The 16182-nt window shown below is 40.4% G+C and overlaps 1 protein-coding gene across 9 annotated transcripts in view; it reads left to right on the forward strand.

Moving 5' to 3' along the window:
* CDK12 (cyclin dependent kinase 12) overlaps positions 1 to 16182 on the forward strand; it is a 59788-nt gene that overhangs the window by 37219 nt on the left and 6387 nt on the right. For 3 of the 9 annotated variants that reach the window (XM_090292963.1, XM_090292962.1, XM_090292964.1), the window contains exons 14-16: positions 2335 to 3138; positions 14441 to 14549; positions 14999 to 15138. In XM_090292963.1, coding sequence (XP_090149089.1) covers positions 2335 to 3047 — 713 coding nt within the window. In that variant the 3' untranslated portion in view covers positions 3048 to 3138; positions 14441 to 14549; positions 14999 to 15138. Of the gene's footprint in view, positions 1 to 1335; positions 2187 to 2334; positions 6171 to 14440; positions 14550 to 14998; positions 15139 to 16182 lie in introns of those variants that run through there. The other 6 variants (XM_090257185.1, XM_090257184.1, XM_090292965.1 and 3 more) reach the window with 6 other exon arrangements.

Below are 16182 nucleotides of genomic sequence, written 5' to 3' on the forward strand. Positions count from 1 at the left end.
CCTGCTGCCTCTCTTTAGGCCATTTTACTGTTCATTAGCACTTCCACCAGAGGGCAGACTAAATAAGCCAGAGAAGGTGAAAATCTATCACTTTGGCTACTTTTTGGAAAAAGGTTATGATTGAAATCTGATGAGTCAAATAAAGTTTTAAAGTTATTTGTACATTTCATTAATATCGCCCTCCATTAGTACAGACTGTTAAGGATTGGTAATATTGTTAACACTTTAAATCTTATAACAATATGGTTTTTTAATGTGATCTTTATTTTTAATTTCTTTAAGAAGTTTTATTAATCTTTAATAGTTCTTTACAATCCATCTGCTTTTGTTTCTTTGAAATAGTTTTCATCCTTTCATAAATGTGAAAGAATTTAAGCTCAAGAATTAGTTCTGTTGAAACAGCTAGATGAGTTACATAAAAGACAGAGTTTAAATGTGAAAAGTAGTATACCTGGAAGAGTGTAAGTTTAGTTTTGACCACTTTTGCAGTTGGGCATTTTTAAAATTGTTTGCCCTCAGTGTTAAAAACAAGAACAACAACAACAGCTTGGTGTTCCATATCATGTATTGTCCAAAAAATACTTTTAAAAATAACTAGTACTGTGATTTTTTATATAGTGAGATATGTATCATTGACATTAAAAGCTCTGAAATATATAAGTGTTTGTAGTCTAGTTAGCTCTCCTTTTTCAAGATGCCTACTTTTTAGGTTATAAATTTTCCATAGCTAATTTTTTGTCTTTAAATTCATTTTTTTCCTACCACCTAGTCAACCAGCCAGTCTGTCAACAAGTTACTTGGGCAGGTACTATATATAGGGTAACCAACTTAACCCTGTACAGTACTGGTTTTAAAAATGAGAGTTGGCAATTTGGGAACCCTTTCGGTCCTAGGTAAATTGGGACTGTTGGTTGTATTAGTATGTTACATACAGTTTCTGACTTCATCCTTCCACTGCATAACTTGATAATTTTGTAGTGTTTTCATAGTGCTTTCATCTGCTAAGGAAATACATACTTTATTCGTTATATTTGCAAAATACAATTGTGAATATGCTACCAAAATACCTAAATAGAACTAAAAACTACTTTTTGCTTCTCTGAGTAATGACTTCATATTACTAGCTCAGATAAAAAGAATTGACTATATGGACATTTCAAAATATGCTTCAGTAAGGAACAGAAAAATCCATCGTTTGGAATATATCCCAAGACATTAAGCCTTTTTTTCAGTGGAGTGACTTCCAACTCTCTAAATGTACTGTTTTGACTGTACTTGGTTTTTTATGTTCTCAAACTCATGCCATTTTACATCTCTACTCTGCTGTCTTGGCAGGAGTTCATTTTCAGACCATGATTGGCATGCTTGGGCAAATTTAGCCAGCAGTGGGAGAAAAATTCTGGGGAGTGGTTTGAAAAAGACAAAGATCTTTGGAAAGACAGGTGTAGTATTAATTTAATACCTTTCTGAATACTGAGTTCTTATCACTGTCTCCAAGATAAACAAATGTTTATCAACAGCCCATTCTGCATGATACTGCCACAGTAATTTTTCTCATAGCATGGAAAAAATGCAGGAGATTGGAAAACAAAATATAAAATTATTATAGACAATTACTTTGATCTTTATAATTGCTGTAACATAGGAAGCTGAATGACCAAAAGTGGTGGTTAACATTCCGTTCTTTAGAATGTGGTTATGGGGAGAAAGACTGAACTTTGGAAAAGTAAGTGTACATTTATACATGATGGTAACAAAAGTTTTTTTGTTTGTTTGTTTTTTACTTTATTTCATCTCTCCTGTATGTTCTCTAAGTTCTATTTCAGGTGTTAACCATATATTATTAAACGTTCTGTAAAATGTGTTAGCCGAGTCCATGCAAGGTCTCCTATTGTACAGCAAGATTATGTCCTAGAAATGTGACTGCAGCATGTGTATTGTTCTTCTCATCTTCTTTCTTTCTACTTTATTTTCATTAATGTTTTGATCCAACAGCAAAAAGGGGCAGGAGGCTGCCAACAGCCTACATATTATAACAGTTCCCTAAGGAAGGAAATTGATGAAATCTCAGACAAAAATCAGAACAATATTTGAAACATGTGATCTTTTACACCAGCTGTTAGATCCAGAATGCAACTGTTTTGCTCTTAATCACTTGATTTTATTTATAAATTGACATTTCCTGATCCCAAGGTTTTATTCTTTCTATATATTTGGTTACTTGTATTGATATGTTTATGTTGGACAGTGTGTATGTGTGTGTGAGTGTGTGTTTGTGTTTATAATCACATATGATTTTTAAGATGGTGTTTAAAAGAAGTAACCCTTCCACAGCATGTCCTCCTCACATTCTTCCACCAGAGAAGAGGCCCCCTGAGCCCCCTGGACCTCCACCGCCGCCACCTCCACCCCCTCTGGTTGAAGGCGATCTTTCCAGCGCCCCGCAGGAGTTGAACCCAGCCGTGACAGCCGCCTTGCTGCAACTTTTATCCCAGCCTGAAGCAGAGCCTTCTGGCCACCTGCCACATGAGCACCAGGCCATGAGACCAATGGAGTACTCCACCCGACCCCATCCCAACAGGACTTACGGAAACACTGATGGGCCTGAAACAGGGTTCAGTGCCACTGACACTGATGAATGCAACTCTGGTCCAGCTGTGACAGAATCCTTGGTCCAGACCCTGGTGAAGAACAGGACCTTCTCAGGCTCTGTGAGCCACCTTGGGGAGTCCAGCAGTTACCAGGGTACAGGGTCAGTGCAGTTTCCAGGGGACCAGGACCTCCGTTTTGCCAGGGTCCCCTTAGCGTTACACTCAGTGGTCGGGCAACCATTCCTGAAAGCTGAGGGAAGCAGCAACTCTGTGGCACATGCAGAGACCAAATTGCAAAACTATGGGGAGCTGGGGCCAGGAACCAGTGGAGCCAGCAGCTCAGGAGCAGGCCTTAACTGGGGGGCCCCAGCTCAGTCTTCTGCTTATGGAAAACTCTATCGGGGTCCTACGAGAGTCCTGCCAAGAGGGGGAAGAGGGAGAGGAGTTCCTTACTAACCCAGAGACTTCAGTGTCCTCAAAGATTCCTTCCCTGTCCATCTTCCATCCAGTCCTCTGAACCTTTAATGAAATCATTTGCCAGAGTGAGGTAATCATCTGCATTTGGCTACTTCAAAGCTATCCATTGTATTCCTTGCTCACTTACTACTAAGCAGGCGACTTAGAAAATAATGATGTTGGCACCGGTTTCCCCTGGATGGGTTATATAGAACATTTACTTCAATTCTACATAGTAAATATAAGTAGAGAATATGGAGAGGGCCATTAAATTGACAAGTAAATGCTTAATTAGTTCATTGCCTGCACTTCTTGAGCAGAAGAAAAAGAAAAGTTTCAGTTTTCAGATGGCTCAGGAGAGGCTCTCTTTAGGTTTTTAAAGTTTTTTTTTTTAATGGTTTATTTTCCTTTCAATTAGTTTTTTTGTTTTTGTTTTGTTTTTTAAAGAAAATAGTGTTCACAAAATTTGAGCTGCTCTTAGGCTTTTGCTGTAAGGGAAGAAAGTGACTGGCTGATTTAAATAAATGTTTCCTTCCTCTCCACCACCTCACACTTTTGCTTTCAAGTAAACTCATTTTTCCCCATTGAGCATCTTAAACATTCCTTTTTTCCAGATAAATTACTCATCCTTAAAGTTTGTTCTGCTTTGGCAAAAGACATGCCCCCCCCCCCTTCCTGCATATGAAGCAGGTTGTAAGAAGTGGCATTCTTGGACAAGTAGGTAGACTTTATGCCATCTTTCCCCTTTTTTACCCCAACGTTATAGTTTTTCTGTCTCTTTGAGACATTTGTTTGGAAAAAATTAATCATTGAGATGCCCAAGAATCTGGGATAATTCTTTACCTTTTTTGAAATAAAGGAAAGGAAATTCAGACTCCTATATTGTTCTCTGTAACTCTTCAATTCTAAAATGTTTTTTGGTTTTTGTTTTTTAAAACCATTTTCTGATGGTGAAGTTGATTTAGAAGTGCATACAGCCTTGGCCATTGCTACTGAGTTGGGGGTAGAAATGATGCCTTCGTACCTAGAGGGCTAGTAAGAGCAGTTGGCCTACTGTTTACACATATATTTTTATGTTAAAAAAAAAAGGCCCTTTTGAAACAGCATTGTAATATTGTCAAAGTGAAAAAAAAATCCTGAAAATACATGGAAATGTAACTAGTTTAGGGTGGATATTTTTCTGAAGATGTAGCAATACCTGAGACCTTCTTTAAAAAATAATTTTAAAAGAGCAGACCATGAGAAAGAACAGTATTGACATATACACATCTCAGCATGTATATTCTGCCAGTTCTCTTAGGATTTTCCTCTGGAGAGTTTTGATTTTGGTAAAAGGGGCTAAATTATGATTTCATGGCAAGAATTTTTCATTATTATAGACAGGATATGGAAAAGGGAAAGGCTTTCAGGGTGGGATAACTTGGGAGGCTTCTCATTCTGGCTTCCATTTCTGTCTGAGTACCAGCATATAATGTGTTTTTAAAAACATGCACATTCATATAAATTATCTGCACAGACTTAGACATTTGTGAAATGTAGGTTAGCTCCTTTTTTTACGAAGAAAAGGCAAATAGGCTTCAGCATCTTGAATAGTTTTCAGAACAAGTAAAGTTTCATGATTTAATGCCAAATTCTTCTATTAAAAAATTAAAAACTACTTGTAAGAGAAAGATGCACTAATAAAAAAACTAGAGAAATGAAAGAAGAACCCTCTTCAGATACTTATATGAAGACTATTTTTTCCCTGTCACTGAAATTGGTAGATTTATGGTGTGTGTATTTCTTTATTATTCTCTGGGTTTTGGTCTGGCCTTGCCCTCAGGGCCAAACATTGATTAGAAAGAACCTTCTAGCCATTTTGGCATTGATGACTTTATACCAGTGTGTCCAATTAGATTTGCTAGGCTCACTGACATGGTATTGGTAAATTGCATTAAAGTTCATATGAACCTTTTGTCTGTTGACTTCTTAGTCTTCAGACATGGGCCTTTGTATTTTAGAATATTTGAATTTGAGGCATTGGGCCCTACTCTCCTGTTTTGATTAAAGAACTCACAAAGTATCCAGTGAAAAAAATTGGTTCCCCATCAAATATGAATAAAATTTTCTATATATTTTAATTATATTTTGATTATTATCAGTTATCAATGTTTTTCCCTTCCCACTTTTTAATTATGCCAAATATTCTAAGTAATATACTTAAGGCTCCATTCACCCATCCCTGCTACTAGGGGAGGGGGTGAGTGTGTGTGTGTGTGTGTGTGTGTGTATGTATGATTCCATCTCACCCCTAGTCTCCATTTTGGGAGTCTAACCTTTAAAATTTAAAAAAAAAAAGTTTGATAATGTTGACTGTTTCTAAAAGCAGAGGAAAAAAGAAACTCACTTAAATATCCTGGAATCTGTGTGGAGGAAGAAAAGGTATTTGTTAATTTTTCAGCTGTGTTATCTATAAATGTGATTGAAGTAAAGGTTTGGCAGAATTTCAACTTTACTATTAGAAAACTACAAATAATTACTCAAAAGTGGTTTTGTTTTAAGTATTGTACCATGGGAGTTATTACATCCATTAAATACATTATTTTGAACAGATGAGAAATCTAACTGTTCATGAATGAGAGGCAAAACTGGTTTGACCATGGTGATTTTTGTGGTTTTGAACATTTTTCTTGACCCAGTTTTCTTAGTTTCTTCAGCTGTCCATAGGAATGATAAGGATTTGAGAATGACATCAGATCTGTATGTTTAAAAGTGGGGCAGTTAGCACAAATTTGTAAGTAGGACTTCTGTTAGCCTATGCCATAGATATCACCCAACCACGTGTGTGTGTGTGTGTGTGTGTATATACATATATATACACATACAGACACAATATGCAAATATAGTTACAGTACTAAAATCGTTCCTAGTAGGTTTTGAGAGAGAATGCTACATCAGAAAAGTGTCAGTTGCCACCACATTCTCCATGATTTAGGTTCCTGACACTGTATTCCTCTCTTGTTTTTGCCCCCCATCGGGTGTACCTTGTCTATGTACAGATATTTTGTAATATATTAATTTTTTTTCTTTCACTATAAAAATGGAAAGTGGAGATTGGAAAATTAAATATTTCCTGTTACTATACCACTTTTGCTCCATTGCATTTACTTCTTAATCTGTACCCTCTGAGCAAATTCAATTAGGTATAAAAGGCATTTTTCCCTCCATTTTATTTTAGGGGTTCTTTGTCTCAGACTCACTGTAGATTCATAACTAACAAAAAAAGTTCTCAGGGTTTGAAGAGGTGCTTCAAAACACTAGACTAGGAATGAAGAGAATTTAAAAAGTTGGGGAAAACCATAAAATGTGATTTTTTTTTAAAGTAGAAAACAGTTTCACAAATAATGATAGTTCCAGGCCATCAATCAAAAGAGTTGAGCTTCATGTACCCTGACTCCTTCTGAAAGGAGAGGTAAGTGGGTTTGAGCTCACCTGTCATCAAGGGAAGCTGGTAAGAGGGTGTTTAGGCCAAAAAATAGTCTCTTAAACCAGAACCACCACCACCACCACCCCTGACCAGTTCCTGTGTTATCATGAGTAAGGTCAGCATGGGGATTTTCTAGCTCTGTTAAGACTTATGATGTACTGCCAATCCAGGAAGTGAGTCAAAGTTGTTTATGAGGCTAAAATTTCTATTAATCTCAAAAATTTACTATCTCCACCTGAGGAGATCATTGCTTTCCCTTCTCTTTCATGGTTTAGGAAACAGAACTTTTCTTCTTTTTTAAAAAAATATGTGCTGCATTCCTGCTAGTTATGATATAAATAAGCAGAGAGCAGATAAAACTCATCAGGAGACAGAGAGGAGAATAGGTATCAGGAAGTTATTAATGGGGTGAGCAATCATACAAAGTTAATCAGAACAAGGAAATTAGGAAGAAGTTGAATTTTCAAAAACTGGTGGTGATGAGGGTTGCCCACTTGTTTTTGAATCCCCAAAGTTTAAGTACTATGTTCCCTTGCCTGTGGGCTATTACATGTTCATCCAGAAGGAGAAGAGAGCTCAAGAATGTTTGAATTCCTGGAATTTTGTGTTCTTTGTTAAGCTCCAGAGAAAAGGAATTAGTTTTCAGTCTTTATATACTCCCAAGTTCATGACAAAGACTTAGCTTCAACCTACCAGAGACTATTGTTTTCACTTTATAGCAATGGCTATCTTTTCAACTTTGTGCCTAAAGGCTGAGAACTTGACCCAAGGCTGTTTCTAACTAGAAACCATACCATTCAGTACCTAAATTCTTAGGCCCCATCTTTTTCCAGACAGGCATCCTTAACTGTATGGTAAGGTTAATGCCTCAAGAAGTTAATATTCTTAGTAATAAACTGAATTTCCATTGTTGTTAAAAATTGCCCCGTGGCTTGACTGTGTTTTAGATATTGAGTTACTTCTGTACTCAAAACATAGTCACCTGAAGAGCTAGGTGGAGTGGAAGTGGAGAGTTCTTCGAGTGAGTAAAGAGTCAACCATTCCAAGGCAGAGATGGAACTGCCAAGTCTGGTTGTCCTGAGAGGCAAGGTGAGCATTCCTGGGCAGTTGGGTTAATTTTACTGTCCACGTGTGGCACTTTTTACAGCCTTAGGAATACTCTCAAGTTAGTTTACTCCAAGCCAGAGTTGACACCTTGGGGGAAGTATGACGCCTGAAGGAATTTCTAGGGTACTCCACCACTTCTCACCATATGCAGCTTCTCTCCATTTCCTGGTCACCTACTTCTTTTCATTTACTATTTTTCTCTGTCCTCCCTACTCACTGCCTAACTCGTGAGCCTCAGGCCTTACCAGAGGTAGGGATTGCTTAACCTGGCAGGGTATTTAAAGTGATTGTTGCTTTGCAGTTTTGAAGGGTAGTGAGAGGCAAGTCAGAAGGTAAAGGTCTCTTCCAGATCCTCAACTTAAGGGATGAAAGGTGAAGGAGAAAGCAAAATAACCATGCTTTCTTTTTACTAAGAGCTACGAAAGGAGCTTTTAATTTATGTTGTGTGGGGTACAAGAGATTTTCTTACTAGTCTAGGAAGGACAAAATTTCAACCTTCACTCCATCCTCTTCCCTCACCCTGAGACTATTGCTTTTGCTGATGACACTTCTAAGCTCAGTTGCAGATGGTGTCTGTGAGAAGTCAAGTTTGGTTAGAAGAGGGCCCTGCTATCCATGAGATGGGGGCTGCCTTGATGCCTTCATGATTAATCACCAGGGTGCCAAACACACTTTGGCCCCTGGATTGTCTCTATATCTCTTACTTCAAAAATTTGTAGTCCAAGGTTGAGATAAAGCAACTGATAAGTACTCTCTAGATGGATAGTTGTTAGTAAAGCTTTCGCAATATACAGCGCTTAGCCACAGCATACTTCTCTGGAATAAGAGGGTATGCCTATGAAGTAAATTAACTTAGACATAGGTTCCCTAGGACTTAGAATTAGATGGATTTTTGGATGTTTTTTTCTGCCATGGCTGTAAACGGAAGATAATGATGATTGTTCTAAAGGAATGAGGGACATTTTATCCACGCCAGACCATCAGCGTGGAGAGACCTTAAGAAGGCTACAATGTAACAGTCATAGCTAAGTGAAGAACAAAGCCTGGGTCTTGAAGGAGAGTGTCTTTTTCCTTCCTTTAAGGAGCCTATCTGATGGGCTGTCTCAAGGAGAGGATCCTCCTCATTCCTGTGTCTTGGAACTATAACACTGCCTAATGAGGGATACCTTTGGTGAGCATCATCTTGTAGACAGACAACCCTCTCCCCCAAGGTTAATGCAGTTTTGAATGCTTTTGGTCCTGGAAAAAAGCTGAATTCAAAGACAGAAGGCTTAGGAGGAGCTTGATCCCTTTTATAAATCCAGGAACTTCTGGGTTTGGCCTTATACCAGTTATTTGCAATTTCTGTTAGGGGGCCATAGGTCTCATAAAATGAAGCCAGTATGAGGAGATGGAAAGAAGGGAGAACTAGATCAGACTTGGCGTATAACTGCTTATAAAGAAAAGATAGGAATATAAGAAGAAAAAGTTCTGGTTGGGCTAGTGAAAGTTCAGGGGTAATGCCTTTAAGGTTCACAATTCATTTCAGGGAGGCCCCATATTAAAGCATCATTGCAGTGTTACCTTTATGGCTGGAGGTTGGGGCTAGAACCATAGGTCTGGGGGATGTTATGGAGACATTTTCACTAGGGAGGCTAGATTATATTAAGCAAGTAAGTTATATAGGGACATTTTGCTTAGTATTGCTATTATCTACTTAGTTCAAGAGAATAATTCAGGAATAAGGTGGGAATGATGTGGATGCATCACATGAAAATTATTTGTATTTTTGGAGTTTTAGAACTCTTGCAAGTGGTTTTAATGTATTTTAGGTCAACCTAGAAACTAGTATTATTCCTCTCCCCTTCATTTTAGATCCAAGTGAAAGCAGTACATAGAAGAGCAAACTAACCATAATGTTAGAGCTACAAAAGGACTAGTTTGTTTAGTTCAGTGCCATTTTTAGCCAGTTGAGAGGAGTGGGGGACAGGACCAGAAAGAAGCCTAAGGTGTTGGGAAGAGGAAGGGAGAGCCAACAGAACTAACATCATCAGGAAACTGCTGTGTCAGGTACTGTGCTAGGCGCTTTACTTTTATTACCTTGATTCTTAAGCACCTGAGGTTAAGGGATAGAAAGATTAAAAGGAAAATTCATCCTATTGTCCATAGCATATGTAGGAGATAAAGGAGAGTGGCAGATAAGGTTTTCTTATCATAGGACTAAACTAGAGGAAGTGAAGAGTTGGGTTTGAGAGTGAGGTTAATTGAAGGAAGTACTCACTAAATAGTCGAAAGAGACTCTTGAATAACTTCCCTATTCCTAGGGACCTTCCAAAAAATGTAATGGTCAGAAGTAGGCTAGAGGCAGGGCTGGTAGGGAACAAGATTACTATTGGCTCTGGGATTGATTTATATTCTAGAAAACCAGGCCTGACCTGAGAATATAGGATTAATCTTAGAAATAGGGAACAAAATGGGGCTTCTCATCCTAAGGTGTCTTCAAAGAAAACAGTGTTTATATACTAGGATTCAAGGAGATAATCAGATTCTTTTGGTGCTTGTTTGTTTGTTTTGCAATGCACTTTGAAGTCATGAAACAATTTGTAATTTTGGAAAGACTCTGTGCCAAGTTCAGTATTGGTAGGGGGCAGATGACAGCTTGAAAATTGACATTGAGAATAAAATTGTATTCCTTGTAGTTGTTTGATATATTCCCAAGAGTTATTCCATGAGGGCTCCTTCAGTGGGGAGTCGTCTTTAACTGAGTCATGTCCTGAGTACAAGGCAACTTCTGTGGTGAAATTATGGACGCTCCCACATTTAGGAAGCTTCTGGGTCTAGGATAAGATAGTCTCATACCTGAGTGGGAAGTAGGGAACTGGTATTCGTTGGCAGGTTATTAAAAAAAAAATTAGTAACAGGGGAGCCAAAGTAAAGGAATAATCAGAAAAAAATGGAGTTAGCCAGAAAAAATTCTTTGAAGGTAGTGAAGACAGGGAACATGGAACAGAAGAGAGAAGGTGCGTAGAGGGGGGAAACTCATGGGAAAGAAGGTTTATGTGTGTTTTGTGCAGAGGGCTGTGAATGGACTAGTCAGGAAAGGAATATTAGGAAATGAAGCCAGAGGAGCAGTCTTGTTGGCCTAATGAGAAATTTAAATTTAATTTGTTAAGTAGTAACGGCAGAGCAGGATGAGATGAATATGATGTTGAAGACTTTTGCAGCTGTATTGGGTGAAGGAAACAGGAAAGCTTGCCTATGATATCATTTTTTCTGGTTCAGTGAGAAACCCTGATGACCTGCTCCAGAGTAAGACTGGAATGAGAAGAAAGGAAGTGGGTTCATAGGAATTAGCAAGGCTTGATGACAGTTTGGGTGTGAGGAGAGGAATAAAAGACAGCCTGAAGATGATGACCCCAGGACTTATTTATGCTGTTGATGATGATGAAAGCTTGGAAAGTGGTAGCTGCTTTGTTCTTAAGAAGTAGGAAGTGCTTATTAACCACTTGTTGGGGTGTGTCCGTGGTCAGTATTGCAGAGTCTAGGAGGGGACACACCCCCTAGAAAGTAGTGCATGTGATGTGTACCTAGATGATCACCTGTACTCTGTTCTTTTCAGGTTGGAAACCAGGTAAAAGAGTGTTTATTGATGGAGTGAGCCCATAGACTTGAAGAGTACTCTCCCACTCTGCATCTAGGAAAGAAAACAGTGTTTTGTTTTGTTTTTGTTTTTTCAGTTTCTTCCCCTTTAATGCTTTGAAAATGGGGTATGACTAGCCTGTGGCAGCATGTGCCTGTGGATGCACAATTCTCTGGCTTGATTCTTGGAAGGCCTTTTTCTGTCCCTCCCTGGGGGTCATTTGTATCTCTGGTTCCTGCTCCCAGAGCCATAAAGTGGGAGCCCCCATTTATTAATTGGGTTGGGACTGGGGAGGGGGTCGGCGGGGGACTCTTTAGTGTGGCAGGCGGGGGTCTTCCCAAATGAGCCCATTAGCCAGCCCCAATGGCAGCTGAAACGGGGCTGCAGCCAAGTCCTCTCCGATTCAAAAACCCTCCATTGCCTGCAGCAGATCAGAACAAGGCCTGCGGGAGCCCTTAGCTTCTGATTGCAGCTGTGAGGAAGGACAAAACAATTTATAGGAAGCCAAGTAGCTCCTGTCTCACTGTCTCTTCCTTTCTGACTTTGGGGAAGGAGAAGACTGGGATGTGGTGTTTCCACCCACCATAGCTTCTTACAAGGCATATACAGGCCTTAAGTAGGAAAGAACAGGAGTAAACATGTGCATCGATCAGACATTTATGTTGATATTCTGTGTGTTTTTACACATGTCCATGCACAGTTGTATTGGAGAAGCAGCCACTGCTTATATGGGGTTCTCTAGAGCAAAGCCAAATGTGTACTCAGACTCGTAAACAGTGTAGGGTGTGTGTTGTGAGGGGCATGCTCTATTATACTCTTTTCTGCGCATTATATCTGCCTTGTCTCCTTTCTGTTTTATCAAGATTCATGGTTAGAGTTAAAGCACAGTCTTAATATGTTTTCTTAGTAATAGAAGGAGTTTGGCATTTAAAGGAAGGCCTTGTAACTCACTTGTTTGTCCCTTAGTTATGCCAGTATGAGAAAGGCAGGCACAGGAGCTTCTTACTGCATTGACCCAGAGACAAGGTGCTAAGGACAGGAATGCCTCACTTCCTGATGGAAAGACACTTGTGTCTTCTCCCTTAAAGAATTATAGATGGCTAGAGCTAGAGAGGGGCCCTAGAGATCACCTAATTCAACCACTCAGCAGAGCAGGAAACTGAGGCTTAGGAACTGGAAGTGCCTTGCCCACAGTTTCATAGTGAGGTAGTTAGTGGCAGCCAGCCAAGACTAGAATCCAGGAGGCCAGAATGTTAACCAGAATCTTAATCTGATTATAGAGCCCCTGAACTTTAAGATCACCAACATCTGAGAGCCCTGAACTTAGAAAAAGAAGGCAGGGCAGTGAGATTTTGAGGGGGGAGGGACAGATTGAGGGGGAAAGGTAAGCATGAAAAATATTAGTAAAAAAACTGAGAAGCTTTATATAGTTTTACCTCAAAGATTAACTTTTCAATGACATGCAAATCATACAGTGTAATTTTTATTTAGAGTCAAGGGTTCTGGTTTATTGGAAAGCAAGTAGCAGCCATGGCCAAAGATCCAAATGCCCTCAGTCACCCCAAAGGTCAAGGAGCACTTCGCCACCATCTCTGGGGGTTGGATAGCCAGGAAAGACCCTCAGAGGCAATGTGAGGAGTTTCCCCTAAATCTCAATTCAGGCTTCGTTGTGTTACAATAGAGCTATATTAAAAAGCAAAATCGGAAGGGAGAAACAAAACACATCTCATCTGCTGGGAAACTAAAAGAAGTCTTTGAATGAGAGTAGGAGGGATTACAGAACTCTGAATAAAATGGGATATTCTTTGAGATTACAGGGAAATTGGGGGTGGGGAACTCTTCCCCCCCATGCTCGCCTTTATTTATTTATTTATTTATTTATTTTTTGTAATTTCGAGTTGCTGGTTTTCTACTTTGATGAGACAGAAGGAAGGTGGTGTGGTGCTCCACACTGACCTGAGCCCTAAATAGTGTACTCAATGCCCTGACAGGCATTGCAGGTTCTGAAGTCACCTTACTCTGGTGCTGAGACTCCCTGCCCCTCTTCGGACCTCCCCAAGATGTATCTACAAGTCCCTTCCAATGCTTATGCATATGAGCCTGGGAGCCACTGGTGATCATAGAGGGGAATGCTGAAGGGTCCCTAAGCTGGAAGCAGAATCTTGGAGGGAGAAAGGCACCACTCCGCTGCTTAGAGATAAGAGTTATGGGTCTAGGTCAGAGGGACAGTGAGTCTGCAGAATGAACATTGTCTGCTGATGACAAAGATATAGAATCCAGTACAAAGCCTCACATTTTCTCCATCACACTCTGATAGCATAGGGGGAATGTGGAGTTGGTCCCCACGCAAATTCATCTTTACCTAGTGCAGAGATTTTCAACCGGTGTGCTGCAAGAATTTTTACAGCATGCAATACCTGACCGTTTAGTCAGGGGTACTGACCTCTTTTCCTATAGATTGTCAAATTTAAAAATGACAACAGCTGACACAATAGCTGTCCAATGTGAATGAGTCAAAATTGTACCTTTTTTTGTTGTCAGATCAGCAAAAAATATATTTTTTGGTGTGCCACAGAATTTTAGTAATCATTTTATATGTGCCACGAGATAAAAAAAAAAAAAGCTTGAAAATCATTGATGTAGGAAGTGTAGGATAGACCTACATGCTCAAATTTCATCACTTCTGCTTCCTGCAAACATCTTTTCTGTCTCACAGAGTTGTTTTTTGTTGTTGTTTGTTTTTGCCTCTGAGCCCTTTTGAAGAAGCTGTTATGGACAAGAGAGCCTTGAGTCCAAGCTGATGATCTGATCTAAAACTAAATTACCTCTTCCAGTCACCTTCTTGCATTAACTTTGCTTTCACCTTGAACCTTCATTGCCCTTAATAATTTTGGTTTCTGTTGAATTCTTAACTTTACTCTTAAGTATAGGAAACATGGTTTTTACTTTATCAGATTGGGAACTAGTTCCCTGGAGGTAGGACTCAGAAAAGTTAAGACTCTCTGGGAGCATACTTAAAGTTCATTAATCCTTATGGACTTCATGAATTCAGGTTGGAGGGGACTAGAAGAATGTTGTCCATCACCATCACTGTTACCTACCAAGGCCATGATCCTAGGTAAAAGACCAAAGACCCTCTTTGGTGTCTAGTCTCTTGTCTCTTGTCTCATGTCTAATGTAACCTGTCGTTTTCTTTTACAGGTGGCAGTAGCAGCATGAGACATGGCCCCTGAGGAATTTGGGGATGTCCATCAGTCACCTGATGTATGGAGCCCTGGCAAATTCAGTGTCTTTCGCAGACTCAAGCCAGGTAGGGGGCTACAGGCCTACTCTTTTGTAAGGGACTTACACACACACACACACACACACGCACACGCACGCACACACTTTATCACACCTGTCTCAGAAAAGTTTCTTATTCCTAAAGATCTCCAGAGGTAGTTTCTTAGCTTTTATTTGACCCTGTTATGGTATCCTACCTTCTGATTAACAATTTCTCCTAGGCATCGGGAGTCATTTCATTCCCATTCTTCCCTCTTGGCCAGCTGTTCTAATGGATATTTCTCTACAGTGGGATGCTGATACTGATTACTCTCAGCTTCTCCTCTACAATATCTGCCACACTCACTCACCACCTCATACACACACATAGCCCTGGCTTCCCCAAGAAGCTATTTTCTCTTCCTTTATCGTAAGTTAGGATAGGGCAGTGCTGTCCCTTCTTACTACTTCTCATCAGCTTCTCCACCTCCTTTTCAGGTTAGATGGGAGATCCACCTATCCAAACACTGTGCCAGACACCAGAAGTAGAGGCCTACAGGCTGCTTCTCTATCCTCAATGCCCAGAGCTGGGCAGGTCACCAGCTTCTAGTACTCACCCCTACCCTTATTGCTGCCAGGTAGGTGTGCTCCTCTCCCTACCCACCAACCCCAAATAGGGTCATATTTCTCTCTGGGGGTATTTCTCTCTGTTGTTCATATCTTTAGTGGGAGGAACGCCTTGGTGACTCAGCTCTCTGGCCTGGTGACTTCAAGCCCTGATTTTTTTGTGAGAAGTTCCTCTTGTTATATCTCCATCCCCTTTTCTGTAGTTCAGAAACATTTTTCCCATTTAGTGGATATAGGAAGAAGTGGCCAGTAAACAGATGGTACTTGACGCTGGAGGGGGAAGGGTCTAAGACAGGCAGCCCTTCTCTTGGGGCTAGAAGTCTGAAGCCCCATATGTGCATTTTGCCCAGTGGCTTGGAATCCTTAGAGTATCTGGATCTTTTGAGGAAAGGTGTTTTATCTGGTGTCCATTCCCAAGGACAAGGATCTCAGACTCTGAAGAGTCTTTCCCTATTCATTCCGAGACCTCCCCAGGGAGTGGAGAATGGATTGCTGTAGGGCAGAACCTACCACTGGGTGATATTCTGTCTTGAGCTCAGGTGGCAGGTATTGTCTGGCACCTGTAGAGAGTTGGCAGGAGTGCCAGAGCCTCTCCTGCCATTGGAGGTGACATCAGCTTACCCTTTTGACCTTCGGCCTCCTCTCTCAGCAGTGCCTCTTTCATGCCTGCAATCTAGACAGCACTAGCAGCAGGCTTAAGTGCCAGCTCTGGGTAAGGTGCTCCCTCCCCTGAGAGGCACAGACCTTGAGTTGGAGTCAGGATGGGGTGGATGGAGGAATAGGCAATTGTTAGAAACCAGGAAGTGCCCCTGGAAGTGGTTGAGCAGGAAGTAGGCATGGGGTACCTTGAGGCACAGAGAGCACCAACATTTATAACCCTGCCCACCTGTCTGTCAACCTGGCTGATCCCTCAAAGCTGCTAGGTCACTTGGGCAGTTGCAGTCTTGGTTTCTGCCACACGAGGGTGCTGCTGACCAATTAAAACTCCTGCCCCATAGTAGATAGAGTTTGGGCAAGGAGGGCACTCTTTCCCCAAAACAGAGGTCGGAAAGGTC

This window comes from Furipterus horrens, unplaced genomic scaffold (genome assembly GCF_987537825.1).
Source record: "Furipterus horrens unplaced genomic scaffold, mFurHor1.1.pri manual_scaffold_11, whole genome shotgun sequence".
In the NCBI taxonomy this organism is placed as follows: Eukaryota; Metazoa; Chordata; class Mammalia; order Chiroptera; family Furipteridae; genus Furipterus; species Furipterus horrens.